This window comes from Arvicanthis niloticus, chromosome 5, assembly GCF_011762505.2.
Source record: "Arvicanthis niloticus isolate mArvNil1 chromosome 5, mArvNil1.pat.X, whole genome shotgun sequence".
Lineage (NCBI taxonomy): Eukaryota > Metazoa > Chordata > Mammalia > Rodentia > Muridae > Arvicanthis > Arvicanthis niloticus.
In genome coordinates, this window is record NC_047662.1 from 102,175,371 (window position 1) to 102,202,228 (window position 26,858).

A 26,858-nucleotide genomic window follows, 5' to 3' on the forward strand; every position below is an offset into this window, starting at 1 on the left:
GTGCTAGGTTATGATGATTTGACCCAGGGGACAGCGGCAGGAGACTACACCAAGGGTGGCTATGGTGGATCCTCTCAGGCACCAAACAAGTCGACTGGTTCTGGGCCTGGCAAAGGTAGTGTCAATTCCTCTCCAGGACTGTAACCTGGAGTACTTGTCTCCTGTGTGACAGTTGTTTTTCTTCCTAGGAGTATCAGTATCTTCGGGCACTGGCTTACCTGATATGACTGGTTCTGTCTACAACAAGACACAGGTGAGGCTGCACGGAGATGGGCACAGGGGGATTGGAGAAGAGTGCAGTTCAACCTGACCTTTTGTTGTCCTCTATCCTACAGACTTTTGACAAGCAGGGATTTCATGCAGGGACTCCGCCACCTTTCAGCCTGCCTTCGGCCTTGGGCTCCACTGGGCCCCTGGCCCCTGGAGCGGCCCCTGGCTATGCACCTGCCCCATTCTTGCACATCATGCCGGCCCACCAGCAGCCCCACTCACAGCTGCTGCACCACCACCTACCGCAGGATGCCCCGGTGAGCGCAGTGATGGAGGCAGCCTCCCCGCTTTGGGCCTGGGGTTCTGTTCCAGCCTTTATAGCCTTTTCTCCTCTTCCTCCTCAGAGTGGCTCTGGTCAGCGCAGCCAGCCCAGCTCCCTGCAGCCCAAGTCTCAAGCCTCCAAACCCACCTACGGCAACTCTCCATACTGGACAAACTAGACCCTGAAAGGAGAGGGTGGGCTCTTGGGCAGGGTATACTCTGGGTAGGAGAGAACACGTGGAGCGCAATTCTGGGAGCCCGGTGCCCTTCCTAGAATTCTGAGACATAACTGTCAGCTGAGCCTCTGTGGGAAGCCTGCCTCCCAGACCCACTATTGTATGTAATGTATTTATGTATGTATTTGTAAATGTGATAGAAGCCTGGAGGAGCTGGGCTGTGGCTACGGGTGGCATCCAAGTGTGCTCTCCCCGTCTGGACACCTTTACTATAGCCAAGGAGGCCCCACCTCCACCCTTCTGCCTTCAGACTACCATGTGGCCCCAGTTCAGTGGGCTGCTGGGTGTCCCACTGAAGGACTGGTGGTTTAGGGCCGGGTCAGTACCAATGAAGAATCACGACTTATTCCCTGTGAACCATTATGTTTTTCCCTCTGTAATTACTTCATACTTGTTTTTGAAAAACTAATCCTTTTGTCATTTGTCATGGTGCCCCTTCCAACAAATCTTAATCTGGAAATAAATGACCCCTGTCCAGCATAAGCCTGGTGCCTAAAGCACAGCAGGGGCTTCTGCTTTGGGTCTGGTTCTGCCCTAGGGACTTGTCTTTTCTAACCAACCATTTAAAAAAAATCTGAACTAGGTCTCAGAGATGTTCAGCTAGTCAGCTCCCTTATAAAGAAATCAAAGACCTGCTTCCATCTCAGTGAAAGCCTGTCTCAAACAAAGGCTCCTCTATACCACCTGTCCTGAACCAGGTGGACAACTGATTCAGGGTTTTCTCTTGCCCAAACTCCACCTAATAAAGTTCTGAAAGTAAGCTGGGTCTCTGTGTGTTGTGGCTAGGGGGGATGGCTTGGGAGAGGCACTATGTTACAGGGATGGTTGCTTGAATGCTGTCTACTTCAGGACCTAAGCTGTGCCTAAGTCAAGTCCATGTGCCTTTTCTGGCCACCTTTTAAGACTCAGGACCAGGGGCTACCTTTATATAGCCAGAGAACAGGAGTGCCAGGATAGTGCTGTCCAAACCCCAACTGACTGGTCTGGAAAGAAGCCAAGTGCCTGGACTCAAAGCTGGAGAGCTGCCATGGACAGTCACCTATCCTACACTGTCTATGACTGTTGGTTAAGTCAGAGGCTGGGGACAGGCAAGATTCAGTAGTAACCTGAAGTATTGGGGCTCTCAGACGCCACTGTTTTAGATCAGGCTAATGAGGAAAAAAATGGGTGCTTATTCAGAATGCTTTAGGTGGACTCCTTTGGTAGGCAGGGGATTAGTTTGAGACTGGCCATATCTACATGTGGGACCCTTTTTTTTTAAAAAAAAAAAAAAAAAAAAGCAGTTTTCTGATTAATTACCTCAAGTTTTGGGGAACTTTTGGGATCACAATATGGAACACTGATATATAGTCAGGCCATCAGACACTTAAAGCTTTTGGCCCATAGCTTAGGACCCTACCCATTAGAAAAGGCAAGCATGAAACAGGGCCTCCTTGTTTTGTCCTTGCTCCTTCCTCTGCTGCCTGAGTGTGCAGACTGAGTAGTGTGGTGCTGCCTGCTGTTTTCTTGACTCCTATGAACACAAGGTGAACATACTCTGTTGACCCCGGATGGCAACACCCTTCAGGCAAATTAAACAAACGTCCTTGCCCTTAACAGTCTGCCTTAAAGTATTGCTTGTGAGGGTAGGTAGTTTATAAGAAAGGGTTGGTAGAGCCCAAAGAGTGGTTTTAACTTTTTTAGCAGAGACCTGGCAATTATCAAGGTGACAATTTTTTTTTTTTTAAACAAGGGGATGGGAGGTCAAACCATGGGGAAGTAGCAATACAGTTATTTTTTATTTTATATTTTTATTAGACAGATGGGCAGAAAGACAAATCACTAAAGGGGAAGCCAACAAAATGCATCAGATAAACGTCTCATAAGTTAAACTGAAAAACCATCTACAATTTTAGCTAAGAAAACTAATGTCAGGATGTCCGCTGGTTTCAGTTGAAATTGCATCTGAATCTTTTCAGTTGTAAATGTAAACCTCGTTGGTCAGGGCTGGGGTGAGGGCAAGTCCCCTTCCAATGGACAGGATCAAACATTAGGGAACCCACAAACAGTAGCCAGGAGAGGAGGGATAAGAAGTGATTACAAAAGTAGTGTGACTAAATAGAATTCTGGAACGGTAAGAGAAAGGGAGAGCAAGAGAAGCAATAAGGAAATCATGATAGGAAGGAGCATTCCTTCAGTGAGGCCTTGATTAGACCCAAGAGGAAACCTGTTCTCAAACCAAGTAAACAACTCTGCTCAAAATTTCTGCTTGCACCAAAAAACTCCCAAAAGGAAAAATTAGCACACTCAAGACTTTAACCACAGGACAGGTTTTTGGGGACCGAAGTCAGTTTAGACTACAGTAAGTCCAGGTAGCCTTCGAACTGGCCACACCCCCACCAAAGGCTGAGAGGTCCACTTCTACTTGCTTCTCTGGCTCCCTGCACTAGCATCCAGCACAGGCCAGCAGGGCACTCCCACAGACCCAAGGTGCCTGGCATGCCCTGGACTTAGATGCTTTAGTACCAAAAGGCTTAGTTTTAGGGTGCCAAGAGACTAAGACCAAACAACTGGCTATAAACTTTCAGGGGTGGATGCTGGGGAAGAAAGGATCAGAAAGGATTTGGCTATAGGTCTGGCAGGCTATCTGGGAGCAACAAACTGGAAGTGTCTCTTTACTGTGTTCCTGGCCCTGTGGAAATAAATTTCACTAAATTTCATTGTTCACTAATATTCAACACTAAACATTCTCATTTAATAACAGACCAAACTTTTGAAGCCAGGGAGCTGCTGAGAAATAGCATTCATTCAGGAGTGTAAAGAGAGAATGAAAACCCTGAGATCAGAAGGAAAGGGAACCATGGAAGGAGGAAGCGTAGTCTACCTAACAGAGGAGGGTCAGTCCTCCCCAGTTCCCATCTGCCCTTTGGTTCTTTCTGAGCTGTGATCTGAGGATAAGGAACAACCCTGGCATACAACAATCTTAGCCCCCTATCCTTCTTGAAGTCTGGTTTTACTTAGACAGCTTGCTAAACAAACCCTCTTTCAAATCTGGACTGAAGCTGCTGGAGCTCAATCCTACAGGGAGCCACATGTGACTGACACATGGGAAACAAAGCTGCCTGTGGTTGGCTGTGGCCTTGCCAAAGTGACACAAGCCCAGGGGAAGCTCCACAAACCGATTCTGCTTGCACTCCTTGTCTGAAGTACATTGAAAGGAGAGAAAAGTATATCCAATGAGAAAAACAACCAGTCCCAAGCTGCACACATCCCCAACTATCACTCTCAAGGTAAGCAGTTCAACGAAAACCAAAGTCTTAACACATGCGCCTAGGGTTAATACTGAGTAAAACCTCGTATGAGTACCTGGGATGCATCCTCTCCCAACAGCGGCCACCAGCAGTCCTCACTCTCCCCTCAGGCATCAGCCAACACTGGGATAGTTCTTTAACCTCCCCCACAACTCCCCCACCCCACTTTCTGGTGGAAAAAGTTACCCTACCTTTAAAATAAATAGCAACCAAGTGCTCGGTTCTATGTAAAGTATGAATATTTATTTCAGGCTTTAGATCCCAATCAATTCCAAAAAACAAAATCTGATATCTCCTCAGAGTAGCTGCAGCCTCCACATTGGGTGGTCTCAGAGAGGCAGCGCATTTCATCAGACTTAGCAAGATTAAGTCCCTGATGCCCACCGCAGCCCAGCCTTAGGGAGGGGAGGAAACAAAGCTCACCACCACGGGGCTGAACAAATGCACACGCACTAATGGAAAGGAGCAGCTAACCCTTGGCAAATTGGCTTTTTTTTTAATTTTTTTTTTAAAGTTTGTTTTGTGGGCTTTTTTTTTATTTTTTATTTTTTTAGGTTTTGTTGTTTTTTTTTTTTTCTTTTTTTTCCCATTTTCTTTTGCTACCCAATATATGCAGCACGTGTGGACTCCCAGTGGGCTCCCAGCTTCAAACACAATGTCCTGAACAGACTAATTCTTCAAGAATCTAAAAACAGACAAAGGTGTTTTGCTGTGAACATTCTGCAGAGATGAGGTGAGGTGGGAGTTTGAGGGGTGGTGGCTGTTTTTAAAAAAGAATCAATACAGTGATGGAAGGGAAAGAATGCAAGACTTCAGACATTCTGTGGAGGGAGCTTCCTCTCCAGTAAAGGTCCATAAAAAGGAGCAAACTGAGATCCGCAAGGGGAGTCAGCAGGGGCTGTTTGCTTCCCCACCCCATGAGTAAGTTTTTGCTGAGTGGCCGCTGTAGATCCCCACTTGCTCCCCTCCCTTTGGCCTGAGACATCAGGGCAGTACAGGGGCACTGAAGGAACTTGTCAGGACTCCTCATTTCCAGAATCATCATCATCATAACAGTCGGCATCTTCTTCCTCCTCATCTTCATCATCAATGTCGTCGTCATACAAGTCGTCATAAAGCAAATCTGAGCTGTTGTCATTGGAAGGCACTTTAGTTTTGATGCAGTATTCTGCCAGGGTTGTGGGGACCTTCACTCCATCCTTTTCCGCTTCAGCTTTAGTGGCTGAGACCTGTTTCCTGGACAGAGGATAACACAGGAACGGTTGTTAGAGGCTCTCCCACTAACCCACATGGCATCAGCTCTAGGATCCTCCAGCCCTTCTTTCCTTAGTCACTACATTATAGATCATTAGGCTAAGGCGTCACACGGGTTAAGGCACTGTTTTGAAGACAGTCTTATATCTGAGCATAATCAAGACTGCTGTCACTCATATTTCACACTCCACATACAACAGATATCCTGTGTCACAGCAAGGCTCTCAACCATCAGGCACCTTCACGTCATGGACAGCCTTTGCCCTAACACTTAGCCTTGTCTGAGGTAAGACCTCTCTCCTTTGCTTCTGCACAGATCAGGCTAGCCCCAGAGTATCTGAAAGTTCCGTCTTTTGCCCCCTATCTGCTAAAGGTTGGGAGATTACAGGTGCATATGCACTGCTGGCTTTATATATGTGGGTTCTGAATGGTTTTGTAAATGTGGGATCAGGTTTGCAGGGGTGCTGGGAAGCAAGCACTGTACAACTGAGCTATAGGCCCAGCGTATTTCTAGTGCCTCAAGTACATGAACCTGATTACTGTGGGATTTTCCCCCAGGAGACCAAATCTCATTGTTTTGGGGTGGTAGGGTGGAATGCTAGACCACAGCTTCCAGCAGAGCCACACCCCCGCCCACAATCCTCCTTCCACCTGCTGCCTGACTCCATCACAATGTGCCCCATCGTCTTCAGTCTTTTCCACTGTGCTGTGACGGTGGATTGGCAGGTAACAGCTCTGCAACAAAATGCTGCCTATGTAAGTGTAAAACGGTTTCTTGGGAAATGTACAAAAACTAAAGCCATTGAGATTGGGGAAGCGTGGCTATTGGAGAAACTGAAAACATAAGAACACCACTCTCCTGAAGCTTCAGTTTGACGCCAGGCCTTGCACACTGATATTCTTGAGGCTTCTAAAGGTCTTTACAGTTTACACTAACTATACCTTCACTTTTATGTGAATCATTCACCTCAGTGGCTGACCACTAAAAGCCACCAGGGCACAGGGATGTACACTGTAATCCTAGTACCTAGGAGGCAAAGGCTGGATCTCTGTGTTCAAGGCTAGCCTGGTTTAAACTGCACCCCCCCCCACACACACACATGCACACACAAGACAACCAACCAAAGCAAACCCAGAAGGTCTTCAATCCTGTCCAGTGAGTTCTCTTTGTTTATTGTGTTTTGTTTCTGTTTTGGGTTCTCTTTCAATAGCTAAATTCATTAGGTTACTACTCCATAAATATAATTGAGAAATTGTTTTAAAGATTGTTGAAGTTTGAATTGAATCCCTTCGTCCCAGAACACGCATGGTTTGCCATACCGAATGATCTCGGCGTATTCCTTGTCTTTTCCTTTGCTGTCCCTCCATTTCCGGAACATGACTGAAGCATCCACGTTGGCTGGAGAGAAAGTGTTGGGCTCATTAAGCAGTGAGATCACACTTAACAGGATAGTCCTGAAAAGAAGAGAAGAAGCCACTGTGAAAACCCACATCCAGAATGTCCAAAAGTACAGGCTTTAAGAAATTACAGTCAGTTTTTAAGTTTTTCTTCCTTAAAATATTTCTGATACAAAATTGAGGTCATAATATTTGATAACTTATAAAAAATAAATTGTGCAATTTTGTTTCCAGGGGCCAGTGAGGTAACAGTGCTTGTCACCAAGGCCAATAATCTGGGTTTGATCACTGAAATGCAAACAACAGGAGGAGAGCTCAGCACAATTACGTTACACTTCCACTTACATGTCACGACGTGTACATACACACATAGTAAATGTCATTTCTTTTGAAAATTTATTTATGTATGTGAACACACTGTCTCAGTCTTCAGACACACCAGAAAAAGGCATCAGATCTCATTACAAATGGTTGTGAGCCATTACATGGTTGCTGGGAATTGAACTCAGGACATCTGGAGGAGCAGTCAGTGCTCTTAACCGCTGAGCCATCTCTCCAGCCCCGTAAATGTCATTTCCCCCCCCCCCCCAAAAAAAAAGGACCAGAAGCCACTTCAGCTGCCAGAACTCCAGGTAGGCCATCCTAACCAGACTACTCTCTGTGTCACCACATTGACATTCTCCCAATCCCTCTTCTCCATTTCTTTTCACTGTGTCTTAGGCCAACTCAAGCAGAGCTTCCCTGCCGGATCAGAACTCCAGCCTGAACTCTGGCGGAAACACCCTTCCCCCAAACACAGGCCATGAATAACAGAAACCAAGAAACAAATACCCATCCAACAAAGACAAACTCAGAAATCAAATGCTGCTGCTCTAACTGGCTGTCTCCATGTAGAAGAATGCAAATAGATCCACATCCATCACCTGTACAAAACTCAAGTCAAAGTGGATCAAAGACCTCAACATAAAACCAGATGCACTGAACCTGACAGAAGAGAAAGTGGGCATAGCCTTGAACATACTGGCACAGGACACAGCTTCCTGAACAGAACCTCAACAGTGCAGGCACTGAGATCAACAATTAATAAATGGGACCTGATGAAACTGAAAAGCTTCTGTAAGGACAAAATGGCAACCTACAGAATAGAAAAGATTTTCACTAACTCCACATCCAACAGAGGGCCAATATCCAAAATATATAAAGAACTCAAGCAACTAGATATCAACAAACCATATAATCCAATTATGGAATACAGATGTAAACAGAATTCTCAATAGAAGAATCCCAAATGGCTAAGAAGCACTTAAAAAAATGTCCAACATCCTTAGTCATCAGGGAAATGCAAATCAAAATGACCCTGAGATTTCACTTACACCTATCAGAATGGCTAAGATCAAAAACTCAGGTGACAGCACATGTGGGCAAGGATGTGGAGCAAGGGGAACACTCCTCCATTGCTGGTGGGAGGGCAAACTGGTACAACCACTCTGGAAATCCATATTCCTCAGAATAGATCTACCTCAAGACCCAGCTACACCACTCTTGGGGCTCCATCCTATCACAAGGACACTCACTCAACTATGTTCACAGTAGCTTTATCATAATAGCCAGAGACTGAAAACAACGTGGATGTCTATGAACTGAGGAATAAAGAACAGGTGATACGTTTATACAATGGAGTATTACTCAGCTGTTAAGAAAATAACATCATGAAATGTGCAAATAGATTGCAGACAAATCCCGACTGAGGTAACCCAGACCCAGAAAGACAAGCATTGACTGTACTCCTTCCTCTCTAAGTGGCTATGAGCCGCAGAGCAACGGGCCAACGTGCTGGGATGCACAGATCCAGAGAGGCCGGCTAAGTAACAAGCTGGGCTCTATAGGTGACTGGATCTCCCTGGAAGGGAACAACAGGATAGATTTTGCGGGAGAGGAGGAAAATAGAGGGGGGGGGGAGAGTACAGGGAGAGACTGCTGGACATGGAGAGCATTGGGGGTGATGTGGTAACTCCCTGGAATCCACGAGTGACGCTGTGGAGGACACAGAGCTGGACCCGGCCATCTTCTGTAAACAAGGCTTCCAGTGCTGGGCCTGGGACACCAACCCAACCACAAAACCTGCAACCTACAATCTGTTCTTCCTGCAGATGTGCTGGGATAAAGGTGGCACAGGACGTGTGGGAGTGGCCAGCCACTGACTGGTCTTCTCTGAGGCCCACCTCATGAGAGGGAGCCCATGCCTGATACTGCCTGGTCAGCCCAGAGACCTATGATAGGAAAACAACACAAAATTAAATGATCCCTAATGATAGCCTTGCACACTCAGAGATCGGTGCCTCACCTAACCGTCATCAGAGAGGCTCCTTGGCAGCTGATGGGAGCCATGCAGTGACTCAGTCAGATAGTGAGTACAGAGAGAGTAAGTGGGGGTAAGGAAGAAGGAGCTATGGGCGCCAGAGGAGTCACACACAACAGGGGAGCACGGCCCACAGAATCACCTAAGCAGGGCTTCTAGAGGCTCAGAGTCGGGGGTGACAGTCACAGAGCCTGTGTGGGTCTGTGCTAGGTTCTCCTATGTTATGGCTATGTTATGGCTGTGGGTCTCCTGACAGTGGGAGCGGGGTAACTCTGACTCTCCTGCCTGCTCTTGGGACCATGTTCCTCCTACTGGTTTGGTATGAGAGTTTGTTTCTAGTCTTACTGTTATCCATGTTTAGCCGATGTCCTTGGGAGGCCTGTTCTTTTCTGAGGAGAGACACAGGTGTGTGTATGTGTGTGTGCGCGCGTGCGTGTGCACATGGGGGGGAATATTTTGGGGACAGAGATGACTCAGTGGTTAAGAGCATGTCTGTAGCTCCCCCCACCCACACCCCACATCAGGCTGCTCACAATGGCCGCTTAACAGCAGCTCCTGAGTTCCTTTGGCCTCCTGGGTCACATGCACATACCCACAGACAGATACACAAATGCATAATTAAAAATCAAATAATTTAAAAAAAAAACTTTTTCAGCAATCAGCTCGCTAAGCCACAAAACAGGCGAGGGTGGCGCAGGTGTGTACAGCCTCAGCACACCCGAGGTACCTGAGCTAGCGTTGAGAACCTGTCTCACAGAGAACAAGGAAGGTACAAGGGAGAGAAGCAAGGAATGAGATGTTTGATTTGATGCCAGTCTGGTCTACACAGCAAGTTCCAAGTCAGCCAAGGCCACATAGTAAGACCTTGTTTCTAAAAACATAACTATAGAAGCGAACAAGTGAGTTAAGTGAACAGACAGCAGCCTGGCCTTCTTGTCTCCCACCCAGACTACATATACCCACTCCCAAAGAGCATTTGGAAAGCAAAGAGCTCATTCTTAAAACCTGAGCTGAACACAGAACTCGGAGATGGGATCTGTAGGTTTAGCACACCCTGGCTCCTCGGCCAGCACAGAGCTGCTATCACTGACACAGGCTTTACACTCTGCTACCCGGACTCTCCTAATTAGAAGGGATTCTTTGAAAAGTCAGACAGTAATGCCAAAAGATAACCCAGTTAAAATTGTGCTCATTATATGTTTCAACATGAAGAAGGTATTTAAAGAGGACACCAGGGAAAGAACCCAGTTTTAACTGGGAGAACTGGGCAACACATGGCAAATATAGTAATTTAAGTAGCTGCCATATTACAGTTTCTCTTTATGCTGCTGAAGCAACTGTGACATTTTAACAGTTCCTGTTGAACAGTACGAAAGCAAAGATTCTCTGGTTAAATGCACAAAAGTACAAAATTTAAAAAAACTAAGACTAAAGGGACAGCCTGGTCTACACAGTAAGTTCTAGGATAGCCAGAGTTATGTAGAAAGTCACTGGTCTTACTGTGCAGTGCTGGCTACACATATATTATGTAGACCAAGATGGCCTCAAACTCACGGAGATCCAGCTGCCTCTGCATTCAGAGTGCTGGGGTTAAAGGTGTGCACCACTACACTGTCAAAAAAATATATTTCTTACTTCATCAAAACCATAACTAGTCAGGTATGCCTAAATTCCTCAGAATCACCCAGGTGGGGTGACAAGTTTGGTGAACAAAAAAGGAACTTGTTACCTGATGAACAAAATTGGGTTCTTGTAATCCACATGATGGAGAGAGAACTGATTCCAGTTCTGACCTCTGATCTCAACACCTGAGGTATGGGACACACATGCCATCCCCACATCTATCTATAAGTTATATAAAATAAAAATTAAACAATTTAAACACAAAAGTTAAGGGATCTAATGAGGAGGAAATTTTAATCTAAGAGGAAGAAGCAGATGAGGGAAATCAGAGTCCCAACCACCACTGCTCAGGGCGTCCACACTTCATGATGCACATGCATGTGTCAGTTAACCAAGAACTGCCCACATTCTAGAATCAGGTCCAATGCCGTGTAGCCACTGTCAACACTGCTGCATTTTCTCCCCATGCCCATGCCCTCATACCCTCCTTATAGAGTCTTTCACGGCCTGCTCTCTCTCTTATCCCCACTCAGAGGTCATCTTTTACATCCCCCAAATCTCCAATAAATCTGGTGTGTGAGGTCTGTTGTGTAGTGTGAATTCTGTGGCATTCCTTAGCCTGCTGATCACCAGGATACACTTTCACCTCAAAACCCTTCCAACATACCCCTCATGCTCTAGCCAGAGAGAAAGCTATCAAACACAAGAAAAACTCTGTTCACAGGCTCAAATAGAATGAGACATACCACACATATACCCAAAAGAAGATTTGAGGAGCAGGTGACTGCATATTGTACGGTTGAGGTAAGAGGTTTACTTGAGCCCAGGAATTTGAGGCTGGTCTCAAAAAATAGCCAGGTTAGTGATAGCACAGACTTTTAATCCCAGCACTGAGAAGGAAGAGGCAGGTGGGATCTCTGTGAGTTCAAGGCCAGCCTGGTCTACAGAGCAAGTTCCAGGGCAGCCAGGACTACACAGAGAAACCCTGACTCAAAAAATGAGCCAACCGCTGGGCAGTGGTGGCGCACGCCTTTAATCCCAGAACTTGGGAGGCAGAGGCAGGTGGATTTCTGAGTTGAGGCCAGCCTGGTCTACAAAGTGAGTTCCATGGCCGGCCAAGGCTGCACAGAGAAACCCTGTCTCAAAAAACAAAAAACAAACAAACAAACAAAAAGAGCCAACCAACTAACCAAAAAGTAAATGAAAGCAAAACACAACACAGTGTCATTTCATATATACAGCACCTCACCTGACATTCTGAGTAGGATTCCACCTTTCAGAGGGCAGTTCTCCACTCTGTGGGTCATCTACAGGCGGATGAAGAATTGAAATGCATACATCTCCATTCTACAAGACAATAATATGATATTCAATAAATATATAAGAAACTGACATAAGCAAGCGTGACTCCACACATCTGCAACCCCAATACTCGAGCTAAGGCAAAAGCATCCCAAGTATGAGCCCACTGGGCTACACAGTCACGCTGGATCTCGAAACAAATGTAAGTATGTACGCACGTGCACACACATGGACACACACACAAGCCAGGAGATGATACATGTCTTTAGCCCCAGCACTTTCAGGCCAGCCTGGGCTATACAGCAAATCCCAAACCAACTAGGGCTACATAGTAAGAACCTGACTTTAATAAAAACAGAAACAAAGACAAAAAAAAATATGATAAAATTAGGCATATTGTTTTTTGTTAAAAATTTTTTGAACAATTTTTAACAATAAATTTTTTATTAAAAATTCTCCATGTTTAAATTCTAAGCTGAAGAATTAAATATTATAAACGTTTATTTGGGCTGAGTATGGTAGCACATGTCAGCACTCAAGGAGACAAGAGGCAGGACAGTCACTCCAAGTTTGAGACAGCCTGATCTATATATACTTTGAGTTCCAGGCCACCCAGGGCTATTCATCAAACAAAACAAGACATGTGGGCTAGTCTCCAAGATGTACATCCTGTCTATAGCACCATCTTTCTGAAACAGAAAAACACAAACAAGCATGATAACTTCTAAATATATGGTTACAAACTAACTGCTGTGGTCATAATGTGCATAATGCATGAACACTGTAAGATCTAATCTAACAAGTACATTCAGATTACTTCATACACACAGGCCACAGGGAGGTATATACATATACTCAATAGAAAATAATAGGTTACATAAAATAGACTCATTTTCTCCCCCTACCTTCCTTTTTGGTTTTTTTTTTTTTTTTTTTTTCAGACAGGTTTCTCTGTGTAGTCCAGGCTGTCCTGGAACTCTGTAGGCCAGGCTGAGCTCAAGCTCACAGAGATCCACCTGCCTCTGCCTCCTGAGCGCTGTGATTATAGGTGTGCGCCACCACTGCCCAGTAAGTTACTTGCTTTTTAAAATATCAAGTATGGTAGGTTAAGAGTTAAAATTTTTTGAACTGATATATATGATATGAAGTATAAAATTATTATATAGAACTCAATTTTAAATCATACAGGAGGCTGGGCAGTGGCAGCATAAGCTTTTCATCCTTGCACATGGGAAGCAGCGGCAGGTGGTGTCTCTGAGTCTGAAGCCAGCCTGGTCTACTTACTGAGGGCATTTCATGACAGCCAGGGCTACACAGAGAAACCTTGTCTCAAAAATGTAAACAAAACACTTGTTTGCATGTGTGTGCAAATATATGAGGGAGCCTGTGTGAGGGAGCCTGTGTGAGCGAGCCTGTGTGAGTGTGGTCGCCAGCACGCTTCCTCAGCTGCTCTCTGCCAGCTGCTCTCTGCCGTTTCTGAGCACTGAGATCGTCAACACACTGCTCAGCTAGAAATCAGCAGAGATCCCTGGCTCTGCCTACACAGCACTGGAATTACAAGTGTGCACGCACTGTAGGCCTGGGGGTAGAGCTCAGGTTCTCACGTTTGTACAGTCTCTTTACTGAGGATCTCCCTAGTGCAAAGCATCCTAAAATGGTTTTTTGTGTAAGTTTGTTTTGAATTTCTTAAATTAAATGTACTAAAAGGAAAAGGGAGGGGAAACTGCATCGAACCCAAGGCAACAAAATGTTTTGTTTTTTAAATGTGCATGTCTGTAAATCCTAGCCAGTGTTACTATTACTGTGATGAGACACCATGACCAAAAACAACTTAGAAAGGGCTTATCTGACTTACACATCCCCATCACTGTTCATCATTGGAGGAAGTCAGGACAGAAACCCAAAGGCAGGAGCTGGCGCAGAGGCCATGGAGGGGTGCTACTTAACTGGCTTCTTCCTCATGGCTTGTTCAGTCTGTTTTCTAATAGAACCCAGGAGTACCAGTCAAGGGTGCCCCACACACCATGGATTATGTCTTCCCCATCAAGGGTGCCCCACACACTGTGGACCAGCTCAGCTGCCGCCACCGCTGCTGCAACACCACCACCATCATCACCACCTCCATCTCCATCTCCACCTCCACCTCCACCACCATCATCACCACCTCCACCTCCACCACCATCATCACCACCTCCACCTCCACCTCCACCTCCACCTCCACCTCCACCTCCACCTCCACCTCCACCTCCACCTCCACCTCCACCACCCCACCCTGCAGCCACTGTTGCTCCAAAACACTGCACTGGCTGAGCCGAGCCAAGCCAGGCCAGCAGAGGGCTGGCTAACAAGTAACATTTAGAGAAGCTTCTAATGGCAAAAGCTTCAGGAGAGCATTCTCTTCCCAGGCAGTGTTACAACTGACAGATGCTCTCAGATGACGGAGTAATGCTCACACACCTTTATTTCTTCTGGATAGGATCTTATAAACAGTTTGGGTTGGGTTGGGGTCTGACAGCAGGTGCTTCCTATTGGCTTGGTCTGAGATGTTAGGGATGCCTCTCTACATGTGGAGAGCTTGGGGGCACTGCCCCTACATGACTGATAGCCACAATTCTCTCTATGGGGGGGAGGGGTCTGTGGCTATGTGACAGGAGCCTGGTGCTGAGAGTGGGCTAAACTCCTTCTGTCCCTTCTGGGTGCCCGGGGCTTTAAGCCCAGCACGACCTTATCTGGCTTCCTCTCACAGCCCCCCCCCCACACACACACACATGCAATGTCCCTCAATCAAATCTTTAACAAGTAAAATAATATGGAGATATGGCTTTAACACAGGACCCAAGTTCAGTTCCCAGCACCCACATCATGCAGCTCACAACCACCTGTAGCTCAAGTGGATCTGGTATCACCATCTTCTGTAGACTTGCACACACATATACAAACACACAAACACACACACACATACACACAGTTATAAATTTTTTTAAAATTTCATTTTATTTTTATGTGTTCTGCCTTCACGACCATGTTACTACATGTGTATAATACCCAGAGGCTATAAAAGGGTATAGAAGTTACATACAGCTGGCTGCGAGCTTTTGTGTGGGTGCTGGTAATTGAATCCAGGTCATCTGGAAGAGCAGTACATGTTTTTAACTGTTGAACATCTCTCCGGCTCCAGAAATTATAAACAGGCAGGCAGGCAGGCAGGCAGGCAGGCAGGCAAGCAAGCAAATAACCAGACCACCTGCTGTACCTGGTCAAAAGCCTGAGGCTGAGGTAGTTCTCATAAGGAAGCTACTAAGCTGCTCTGTTAAGAAGACATACTGCTTGTCAACCTGCCTCGCAGATAACTGTAGTTTCAACCCCAGACTGGTGCTACGGTCAGCTTTGGTCAGAAAAGCTCCTTTCTGCAGTGGACAATGGTTAACTTGCAAAGGCTCATAACTAGTCAAAGTGCATGGGCAAGTGAGAAGTGACACCTCAGTCACAAACAGGATATCTCCATCCCCCTCCTCAAGTGGCTCAGGAACGCCACAGAAGGGTCAGAAAGGCTGTAAGCAATCTTTAGGAGACTGGAAGGCTGACTTCTGTGCATGACCTGGCAGGTGCGCTCTTGAATTCACAGCAGCTATGAATATTTCATAAGCCCTACAGGGGATTACCTGCCAACAACCTGTCACTGAAAGAGCGGAAGCACAATAAACCCCATCCTTCCTTGAGGTTTTATAGTTAATGGTTGCTATGGAGAAAAAGATAGTTTCTTCAATGCTAAAGTGCTGGCATCACTAATAAGGTACCCAGGCACTTATAAGCAACCATATGCAACCCATTTACCAAAACAAAAAAAGCAGCAGCAGCAGCAGCACCAGACAGGGTAGAACGAGGCTCGGCTGGGAAGAGAAAAAGAGTTAGAGAGCCAAAGCGGGAAAAGAGAGAGTAGGAAGGAATATGATAAAATTATATCCATGTGTAAAATGTATGGAACCCATTATGTACAATTAATAAATACCTTTGGGGTGGTTTTTTTTTTTTTTTTTTTTTTTTTTTTTTTTTGAGACAGAGTCTCTCTCTGTCCTCAAACTCATAAATCTACTCTTTGGTTGGTTGGTTTTTTTCCAAGACAGGATTTCTCTGTGTAACAGAGCCCCGGCTGTCCTGAACTCACTATGTAGACCAGGCTGGACTAAAACTCACAGAGATCCACCTGCCTCTGCCTGCCTAGTGCTGGGATTGAAGGCATGCATCACTACCCCCAGCCACAAAACTACTTTTGTAGAAGCAAGAAATTATCCCTTTAAAAATTTTTAGATGAATTTCACTAACTAAATTCAATTTGTCATGTAGCCTTGTCTAGCCTGGCGCTCTATATGCACAAGCTGGACGTGGACTCACTGAGATCCATCCATCTGCCTCCTGACTGCTGGGGTTAAAGGCCTATGTCACCATGGCTGGCTAGAATAACTGGGTTGGACATGGTGGCACACATTTGTAATCCCAACACTTGAAAGCCAAAAGCAGGTGAATGGCTCTAAATTCATGCTAGACTAGTTTACACAATTAGATGCAGGTCTGTCACCACTACAGTAAACTGTTTCAAATAAATTCAAACAAGCAAACAGAATTTCAGCAAAGGGTGGGAAGATGTTGGGCTAGAAGTAGAACTCAGTATTAATAAGCCCCAACACCACAAAAACCCACACTCCAATGTCCTGGCACATTCACAGTACTGTGTGATTAACACTTCTAAAAGCTTTCAAGTTCTGTCACACCAGTTTGAAAAACTCTGCTTGGTGGTTTTTGCTGACTCCTTTATCTCCCCAGGCTTCCATCACTACCATCTTGCTTTTTTGTTAAAACCTGGACCTTTAATACAAATGTAATCATACAATATGCAACCCTTTCTGACTTCTTTCACTTAAGTGTTATGTTTCAGAGTTGTCTCTACTTTGTAGCAGGTATTTGAATACTACCCATTGCATGGATGTGGTAAGTGTGCGTTGTAGCTCCTGTTGGGGGACACAGGTGTGAGCAGTGCTGTGGGAACTCTACACTTGTGTACCTGTCCTATACTGCGTATTTGCTTCTTTTCCCTTAGACTGGAATTGTGGGGTTAGATAGGAGACCTGCATTTAACCTTTTCCAAGAGCACACACGCTGTTCTGTGAGTTAACAGCAGTTACCATTCTTCACAGCCTTACCAGTTCTTGTTTTCTGTTACTCAGATGCAGCTCTCCTATGCTGGTGAAGTCCGCAGCCACTGTGGGTTTGATGTGTATTTCAGTTCACTCATTGTCAGGCTCTCCTTATACTTTCCAACAGGTTGCTGCCCAGTCTGGCTCAAACTCCGGAGCTCTGGTGATCCTCCTCCCTCAGCCTGAGTATGTACTTGTGGCTAACTCTGGCTATTTTTCCATTAGGTCAATCCTCTTATTACTGAGTTTTCAAGTTCCTTTAAGGAAACAATGCAGGAATCCTCCTGCCTCTGCCTCTGCCTCTAGAGGCTATTTCTGAGCAGTTTTTGGATATTTTTATCATTGTTCATTTTTTGGCTGTTCATGGAAATGCAACTGTTAATGAGACTGTCACTTCCCACTTGTGTTCATTTTTATGTCAACTTGGCACAGATGAGGCCAAACTGCTGTTTTTGACAAGGTTTTGGAGCATCACCTTGACTACTGATTGATGTGGATGCTGAGTGATTGATGTGGATGCTGGGTTAGGGTGGCATCACCCCTGGGCAGGTGGTCCTCAGTTGTCTAAGAAAGCAGCTTGAGCAAGCCTTGAGACATGAGGCAGAAAGCAGACTTTCTGCATGGCCTCTGCATTGATCAGTTCCTGCCTTGGCTTCCCTGTCTGGACAGTGATACGGAAGATGTGAGCCAGATAAACCACCTCACCGGTATCTGTGGTGGTTTATCACAAGAGAAACCATAGCAAGGACACCACTCAGTGAGCAAGGTGTCGTAACTGGGTATCATAGTGCCTATGATCCCAATCCTTGGGAGACTGAGGGAGGAAGGCTGTGTGTTAGAGGCCAGTGAGGACCCCAGGCCAACAACGCCCGTAACCATGGATGTTCTCAACCCTTCGACATGGCAGTACCAAGCTCTCATGATAACAACAGTTTAATGCTTTATGTCTTTCTCCATGTTATTCTGGCCCTCTAAGCCTTATTTCTTTATAAACTTTATGGCATCTTGCTGATGTTTGCAAACACACACACACACACACACACACAGATTGACTTTGATAGATTTCTTATGGGTCAGTTCTCTCTGCCCTCTTAAAGTTGTCTTTTATTAGGAGCTCAGTTGGTAAAGTAATAGCTGCAAAATCAAGAAAACCTAAGTTTAATCTCCATTATGTACATACAAAGCTGAGTGTTGCTGGGTGGTGATGGTGGTGGTGATGCACAATTTTAACCCCAGCACTCAGAAGGCAGAAGCAGGTGACCACTGAGTTTGAGGCCAGCCTGGTCTACAGAGTGAGTTCCAGGACAGCCAGAGCTATACAGAGAAATCTTCTCTTGACCAATAAATAAATAAATAAATAAATAAATAAATAAATAAAATGTCATATATGAAATAATAAAATAAAAATTATATGGAAAGCTAAAAAATAAGTGTATGAATAAAAGCTGAATGCCATGGCACCCTTGTAACCCCAGTGCTGGCTACAGAAAAAGGTGTATCCATGGGGCTGGCTGATCAGCCATCCTTAACTAGAAGCAAAACTCAGGTCTCATAGACAGGCCCTAATTCAAATTATGAGAGTTTTGTCTAACACTTTCATAGATAGAAATATCTCAGATCATACTCACCCTTAATACTCTTTCTTCTTTCTTTTCCCTCCTGCTGGGGACCTTCCTATTTCCAACAGTTCTCATTCTCATTTTATGTCTGTCTGTCCGTCTGTCTGTCCGTCTGTCTGTCCGTCTGTCTGTCCGTCTGTCTGTCTGTCTGCCTCTCTATCTGCCTGTCTGCCTGTCTGTCTCTGGCTTGTTTACTGTTTCTGTTTTTAAGATTTGGATTCATAAAAGAAAAAATGTTTTGTTTTGTTTTTCAAGACAGAGTTTCTCTATATAACCCTGGCTGTCCTGCACTCACTTTGTAGACCAGGCTGGCTCACAGAGATCTGCCTGCCTCTGCCTCCTGAGGGCTAGGATTAAAGGTGTGCACCACCACACCTGGCTCAAGAAAACAGTAGTTGTCTTTCTGAATTGGGCTTCTGTTGTTTAATAATGGTCATTTCTGCTCATTTCCTTAAAAAAGACAGTACTTTATCTTTTTTGGTTAGATAATATTCTGTTCTGAGTATATAGTACATTTTCTTTTCCCCGTGTATGTTTTTGTTGTCTGTCTGGTTTTTTTTTTTTTTTTTTTTTTTTCCTTTTCGAGACAGGGTTTCTCTGTGTAGCCTTGGCTGTCCTGGAACTCACTCTGTAGACCAGGCTGGCCTCGAACTCAGAAATCCGCCTGCCTCTGACTCCCAAGTGCTGGGATTAAAGGCAAGTGCCACCACCACCCGGCACTGTCTGTCTGTTTTAGAGTAGGGTCTTACTACATAGTCCTGGCTGGCCTAGACCTCTATAAGTAGATCAGGTGACTTCTACCCAGAGCCATCCCCACCTCTGCCTCTGCATCCAGAGGGTGCAGTGAGATTCAATGTGTGCACTACCACACCGGGCACTGGCACTGACCTGCTGCCTCTGTCTCTCAATGCCAGGGCTTATACCTTGCTGTGCGTTTGAGACAGAAAGCCCTATGAGACCTGGGTACTTGGTAAGCCCAGGCTATCCTCCCACTTGCAGAATCTCTCTGATTCCATCTGAGTGCTGTGATGACAGAACAGCTCTCCTGTGTCCAGACTCTGTGGTGTTGGCAACTAACGAGCATCTAACCTGACTGTGCACTTGACTGTGAGCAGGGCTAAGGGGAGCATAGGCAAGCAGGAATCCCAACTGTATCTAACTCTGATCCACTACATAGTTATATAGAGCAAGGAATGATACAACTAGATCATATCATAGTTCCAATTTTGTGAGGAACCTCCATGTTGATTTTTATAATGGCTTTACCAACTCACATGCCCAACAACTATAGAAGGGCTGCTTTTTTTCCCATGACTTTTGCAGCCCTGTCCTTTTCTCTCTTCCTTTCTTTTAAAAATTTTATATGTATGTTTTGCTCTATTATATCTGGGCAGGACATGGTAGCGCACACCTTTAATTCCAGTACTTGGGAGGCAGAGGCAGAGGCAGGTGGGTCTTTATGAGTTTAAGGCCAGCCTAGTCTCTATACAGAATTCGAGGCTAACCAAGGTTAATAATAAGACCCTGTCTCAAAAAATAAAAAGTTCTGATGACATGATAAAACGTACATGTATGAGGCTACAGACATCTCTTGGCAGTTAAAAATACTTGATGTGGAGCTGGAGAGATGGAGTTAAAAGCACTGACTGCTCTTCCAGAGGCCCTGAGTTTAGTACCAGCAACCACATGGTGGTTCATAACCATCTACAGCCTATAGGTGTACATGCACATAGGACACTTACATATGTAAAGTAAATACATAAATCTTTACCAAAGTAAAGAAAAAGAAAGAAAGAAAAGAATACCTGATGCTAGTCACTGTAGAAGAAAAATGACCTTTCCCAACATGTACAAGTGCCTCATAACCCTCTAATTCTGGTTGTAGGGGATCTGGTGCCCTCTTCTGTACAAACGTGGTATGTAAGCATATATGCACTCACATACAGAAAATAAAAATGAATATATATCTCCTTCCAAGGCAGGGTCTCGCTGTAGTCCTGGCTGTCCTGGAACTCTCTTTGTAGAGTAGGCTAGCCTCAAACCCAGATATCCACTTGCCTCCTGAGTGCTGGAAATCAAAGAGATGCACTATCTCTATCCAGCTAAAATGAATAATTTTTTTTTTAAGTGTGTATTCGAAGGACACTTTTTTTAGAGTATTGTGTTGACGTGTGTGGAGCCAAGTGTGGTGGCTCACATCTTTAATCGCAGCGCTCACACGTCAGAGCCAGGTGGAGCCATGACATTGAGGCCAATGCTGTCTACAAAGTGAGTTCCAGAACAGCCAAGGCTACAGAGAAATGTGGACAAAACAAGTCTGTAATTCTGTCTGTAGCTGATTCCTGTGTATGAGTGTTTCATGTCTATGTGCCACTGTGTGTAGCTGGTGCTCGTGGAGGACATAAAAGTGCACTGGATTTCCTGAAACTTGAGCTACAGACGGTTTTAAGCCACCAAAATGGATGCTGGGAATCAGACCAGAGTCTTCTGCAAAAGCAGTAAGTGTTCTTACATGCTGAGCCAGCTCGCTCCAGCCTTTTATGATTCTTCTTAAAAGCCACTGAATAAAATATAAAATAAATGTAAGCCTCTTCCGTTGAGTACTTTCTGAGTGCCTCTTTCCTTTTCTTTCATGCCTAAGCCTATATTAAAAATATTTTTAATAAAACTGTTTCAAAGAAATCATAGAAATTACAAATCTGTGATTGGTGTGAAGACTAATTTTAATTGCCAATTAGATGAAATTTGACTAGAATCGAAATGGGAGCAAGTTTTCTGGGCATATCTACCAGGGACTGTTTAATCTGAGAAGACCTTTCCTGAATATGGACAATACCATTCTGGTTAAAAAAAAAAAAAAAAAGCAGCATGAAGCCGGGCAGTGGTGGCACATACCTTTGATCCCAGCACTTGAGTCTCTAAATTTGAGCCCCCCTCCCTCCCCAATAAAAAAGCAGAGTAAGATACACACAAACCTTGTGATCAGTTACCTTAAGATCTTAAGCCACAGCTGGGCTGTGGTGGCGCACGCCTTTAATCCCAGCACTTGGGAGGCAGAGGCAGGTGGATTTCTGAGTTCAAGGCCAGCCTGGTCTACAGAGTGAGTTCCAGGACAGCCAGGGCTACACAGAGAAACCCTGTCTCGAAAAACCAAAAAAAAGAAAAAAGAAAAAAGAAAGAAAGAAAGAAAAACCAAAAATAAATAAATAAATAAATAAATTTTTAAAAATTAAATTAAACTCATAAATATTACAGTAAAATTCACATCCTTTTGAGCCATAACAGTACTTAATAAACTATAATCAAAGTTTGATTCCCCCACCCCCATATAGGGTTTTTCTGTGTATCACTGAGTATCCCAGAATTCTCTTTGTAGACAAGACTGGCCTCCAACTGAGATCCACCTGCCTCTGCTAAGATCAAAGGCATAAGCCACAATGCTGACTCCATCTTTTGTTTTTTGACATGTATGTATTTATTGGGGGAGGGGCACCATGGAAGTGTAGAAACCAGAGGACAACTCAAGAGTCAGTTCTCTCCACCCACCATGTAGGCTCTGGAAACTAAACTCAAGCTGCCAGGCTTGGGGACAGGTGCCGTTACTCATTGGGCCATCATGCAGTTTCTTGGAATTATGATTATGTTACATACAAAAGGAGAACCACAGGAGGCTGTTTCTGGAGAGGGAATCACACATCACCCTTTTGTCATGTTTGTTCTAGCTGGAAAAACAGAAACGAAACTGTGCATGTCCAGAACCCTACTTGGGAGGCCCCAAGGACAAGTTGAAAGACAGCCTGAAATACATTAGGAACGATGGTCTCAGACAGACACTAAAAAGTAAAGGCAATGAAGACGCCTCAGAGGAACGGCTAATTCGTTACTCCAGTACTGTCATGAGCGAGCCCAAAGTGAAGGGTGTTTCACGCTTCACCTACAGTCCTGCTAGAAACGCTGTCTTCAGGCTCACTGACTTGTCCACAGAAGAACCTCACCTTGGATTTATTCCAAACGAGGCTCAAATGCTCAGCAGTAACTCCTGAAAGGAAGCCAGTCCAAATGAAGTACAATAGATCCCCAAGCTGAGTCTCTGTCCACAGCAACAGGTAACCCTTGTATGAAGTTAGAGGACCGACACACAAACACATTCCTGAAAGGAATTCCTGAAAGGAAGCCAGTCCAAATGAAGTACAATAGATCCCCAAGCTGAGTCTCTGTCCACAGCAACAGGTAACCCTTGTATGAAGTTAGAGGACCGACACACAAACACATTCATACCACTTACTAAACTTTTAAATGCAAATGCTAACACATGTGCATTATAATCTTAGCAATGAGCTGCAAAGGCTCCATCTTTAACTGGATTATAATTATTACATATTATAAAACTACTTTTATTTTAAATAATTAATCCAGACACTACAAAGTAGAAGTGCAAAAATCATGAATATTTCTCTGTGGTTACAGCAAAACACAATTTACTGAGGTATACACTTCGTTTTAGAGGTGGGTGGGGGCTGTGGTGTTCTGACTGAATCCAGATCCGTGTGCATGCTGAGCAAATGCTCTACCACTAAGCCAGGCCCTCCAGCCCAAACAACTTAATTTATGTCGTGCCGATGATCAAACTCAGGGCCTTGACTGGTAAAACTGTCTTTTTTTAAAGAACTAATCATTAAACTGAAAAATGAAACCACAGAGAAAGTTATAACAAATGTCTTACCTCATAAATGTTGGGGTGCCACATTTTGGTCAAGAATCTGAAGGTAGGTGGTGAGTATGGGTAGTCAATAGGAAATTTAATATGTGCCTGAAAGAAAAAGAAGATGTGCTAATAAATGAGATGACTTATTTATTTGCCTAATAATTCATTCTTTTATATCCCAAATAAACAAGGTTCCTTTCTTATAAGAATAAATCATTTGTCATGTGTTATTAGCATGTTCTTTTAGCATCTCATCAAATATTGATGTCTATGTTAAATTCTCAACTCAAAAGAATGGAAGGCAGGATATGCCCACACTGAAGCTGCTGCTCCCACGCAGGCAGTGGGGTCAGCCCACTGCCTGTAAATGTGCACACTGCTACTACTCTCATCCCACTCTCTGCTACTGTTATTGGTATGTCAGACAAAACCATTAACACGGTTTTCTAGTAAAGAATACAGAGTAAATACATGTTCTTTTTACCGACATCATGCAAGCATTATCTCCCCACTCAGAAACAGTAATCCTGACTTCTGCCGCTGTTTCCTTCCAGTGGCTTTCATATACACTCCCTCCCCTCCCACCAAGCCTCAGGACTTGAGTTCAACTTCCAAGTCTCATAGTGCCAACTCACATGCATCTCCCCAATACTAATAAAGTTTTTAAAACTTATTTTTAAACTTATTTGTTATGTTTGTACTGAATGTTTGTACATGTACCATGTGTGCCTGGTGACTGCAGGGGTCAAAAGAGGGAGTGTGGGCCCTGGCACTGGAGTTATGGATGGTTGTGAGCCACCTCACAGAAACTGGAAATCAAACCTGGGTCCTCTGCAAGAGCAGCAAGTGCTTTTAACCGCCAAGCCAACTGTGTAGCTACTGTAAACATTTTTAAGCAGGCGAGGAATGTAGCTCAATGACGGAGCACTTTCCTGACACTCAGCTCCGAGCCCTAAGCTCAATTCCAAGCACTGACAAAAAGAAACTTCTGACGTGGGGTAGTAAAGAGACAAAAATGAACAAGACCTAACAAGGTATGTATATAAAAATGTCACAGTAAGTACATTTATGTTAACAAAAAATGACTCAAAGGGAAATTTTAACATATAGACATACTGAATTCTAGATTCTGCTTTTGCCTATATCATATCATGAACATTTTTTAAATTATAAAATATTCTTACACTGGGCCAGTTTGAGCAACTTAAGACTGTCTCAAAATCAGAAAAAGCTACCCAGGGTGGGACACACCTGCAACTCTAGCATCTGGGAGATAAATGTAGCTGACCTGGAGTTCAAGGTCACTTTCAGTGGCACAGTGAGTTTGAAGCCAGCCTGGTGCTACATTAGACACTACCAGAAAAGTTAAGTACTTGTTTTGGCATCACACATACTAAAACTGGAATTGTATGTAGATTAATGTGGCCTACACCCCCCAAAAGATACCCAGTTTATAAAGTAGTCCATATTTTTATAACAAATAAAATTCTCTGAGTGTGGTTATTAGTATTAAAATATTTGATTATATACATATACAGATGAAGCCTTTTTTGGAGACAGGCTATAGCTATGTAGCCAAGGCTAGCCTCAAGCTTGCAGTCCTCCCGCCTATCATGTACTAATTAGGATTATGAGTATGTACCGCCAAACATGAATTCTTTCTTTCGAAAGTGGTTTTCTTACCTTGAGACAATTAGGCTATTCCTTGCTCTTTTGATACAATAAATATCTTACAATATATGTTCTTGGCAAGAATTCATACTTAAAATATTATGAACTATAAAATAAGGGACTGGAGAAATGGCTCCGTGGTTATGAACACTGACTGCTTTTGCAGAGGACCGAGGGTTCATACTGTCTGAGACTTCAGTTCCAGGGTATCTAACATTCTCTCCTGACTTCCTCACTGCATGTATGACTGCATGTATGTACTCAGACACACATTCAGGTAAACCAGTTACATGCGTAAGATAAAATAAATTGGGCTGGTGAGATGGCTCAATGGTTAAAGAGCACTAGTTGCTCTTCCAGAGGTCCTGAGTTCAAGTCCCAGCAACCACAAGGTGGCTCACAAGCATCTGTAAGGTCTCTCTGCAGGTGTACATGCAGCAGAGAAAACAAGGAAGTACTTTTTTAAAAGTTTCAAAAACTCAATCTTTTTTAAAAATCCAAAATAGGACCCTTAGGAATTCTATCATAAAAGCAACAAAATCATTCTATAAAGATCAACTACTTCACAATTCTAGAAAAATAATCAAAGCCAGGCATGGTAGCACACAGATCTGTAATACAAGCACTCAGAAGGGCAAGACAGAAGGACTGACAAACTCTAGACCAACACCAGTTACACAGCAAGACATTGTCTAAGAAAAGCTTCCATCTTCCCAGAGGCTAGTCACAAAAAGGCAGTGCTCCAGAAAGAACAACCTTTATGCTTAACTCAGTCTAGTCCAATCTGCTATTGCAAAAACTTTATAATAAGTATTGTATGGTCAATCTAAAAAAAAAAAATAAGGTGGGGTGGGATGTGGGTGAGGAAGAAAAAAAACTAACTCTGTGAGCGGGCAGGCACTGGAGAGAACTTGCTCAAACCACATGACGCCCCTCCACACACACACACCCCACCCTTGAGAACTGTCATTATTTATTTAACACTTCTACATGTGTTCTAAAAACCTCCATTTGCAGAGAGATGTCTATTTCATCTCATTTGAAGCAAGGCCATCATGTAAACAGTTCCCCTTATGGCTTTTGATGAAAATTGCTTCCTGAAATTGATTATGTTCAAAGGTACCCTAGGCAGAGAGAACACACACACACCCACACACCCATAATCCCATTCCACAAATCCCAAGTAAATCTGTAAAACCATCAGCATATGTTAAACTGAAATCAATGGTTTTATAAAAACTGTGATAAAGAAATAAACTTTAGAAAATTAGGTTAAAGTCACTAGGCAAGCTAACAATTACAATAAGCACATTAAATGTTGAATAAAAACTCTATTAGTCAGATGGTCTGATGGATAAAGGCAATTGCTACCAAACCCGACAACCTACGCCTTCTCTGTGCCAGCAGAGCCCCATGGTAGTAAAGAGGCAACGCTGACCTTCATCCATGCACTGTAACATGCATGTACACAAACACATACATGAACAACGCCCTCTTCTGGTGTGTCTGTGGATAGCTACAGTGTACTCATATGCATAAAATAAGATTTTTTAAAAAGAGATATGATAATGGATCAGAGGTTCTATGTTTGGGCCCTGACACAATTGACTAGTTCTATTGTTTAAATCTCTAGACTTTTTTTCTCTTTTTCCTTTTTAGACAAGGCCTCACTATAGCA

The 26,858-nt window shown here is 44.1% G+C and overlaps 2 protein-coding genes across 5 annotated transcripts in view; one reads left to right on the plus strand and one right to left on the minus strand.

The window, feature by feature from the left end:
- Ubap2 (ubiquitin associated protein 2) overlaps nt 1-1,527 on the plus strand; it is an 82,854-nt gene extending 81,327 nt beyond the window's left edge. For all 3 annotated transcript variants that reach the window (XM_076935161.1, XM_034502435.2, XM_076935162.1), the window contains 4 exons: nt 8-115; nt 189-253; nt 336-527; nt 615-1,527. In XM_076935161.1, the coding sequence (XP_076791276.1) occupies nt 8-115; nt 189-253; nt 336-527; nt 615-710 (461 nt within the window). In that variant the 3' untranslated portion in view covers nt 711-1,527. The remainder of the gene's footprint in view (nt 1-7; nt 116-188; nt 254-335; nt 528-614) is intronic.
- Nucleotides 1,528-4,278: 2,751 nt separating this feature from the next.
- Nucleotides 4,279-26,858, minus strand: part of Ube2r2 (ubiquitin conjugating enzyme E2 R2) — a 55,842-nt gene continuing 33,262 nt past the window's right edge. For both annotated transcript variants that reach the window (XM_034502459.2, XM_076935163.1), the window contains 4 exons: nt 23,528-23,614; nt 11,941-12,038; nt 6,632-6,766; nt 4,279-5,293 (listed from right to left, as the gene is read on the minus strand). In XM_034502459.2, the coding sequence (XP_034358350.1) occupies nt 5,074-5,293; nt 6,632-6,766; nt 11,941-12,038; nt 23,528-23,614 (540 nt within the window). In that variant the 3' untranslated portion in view covers nt 4,279-5,073. The remainder of the gene's footprint in view (nt 5,294-6,631; nt 6,767-11,940; nt 12,039-23,527; nt 23,615-26,858) is intronic.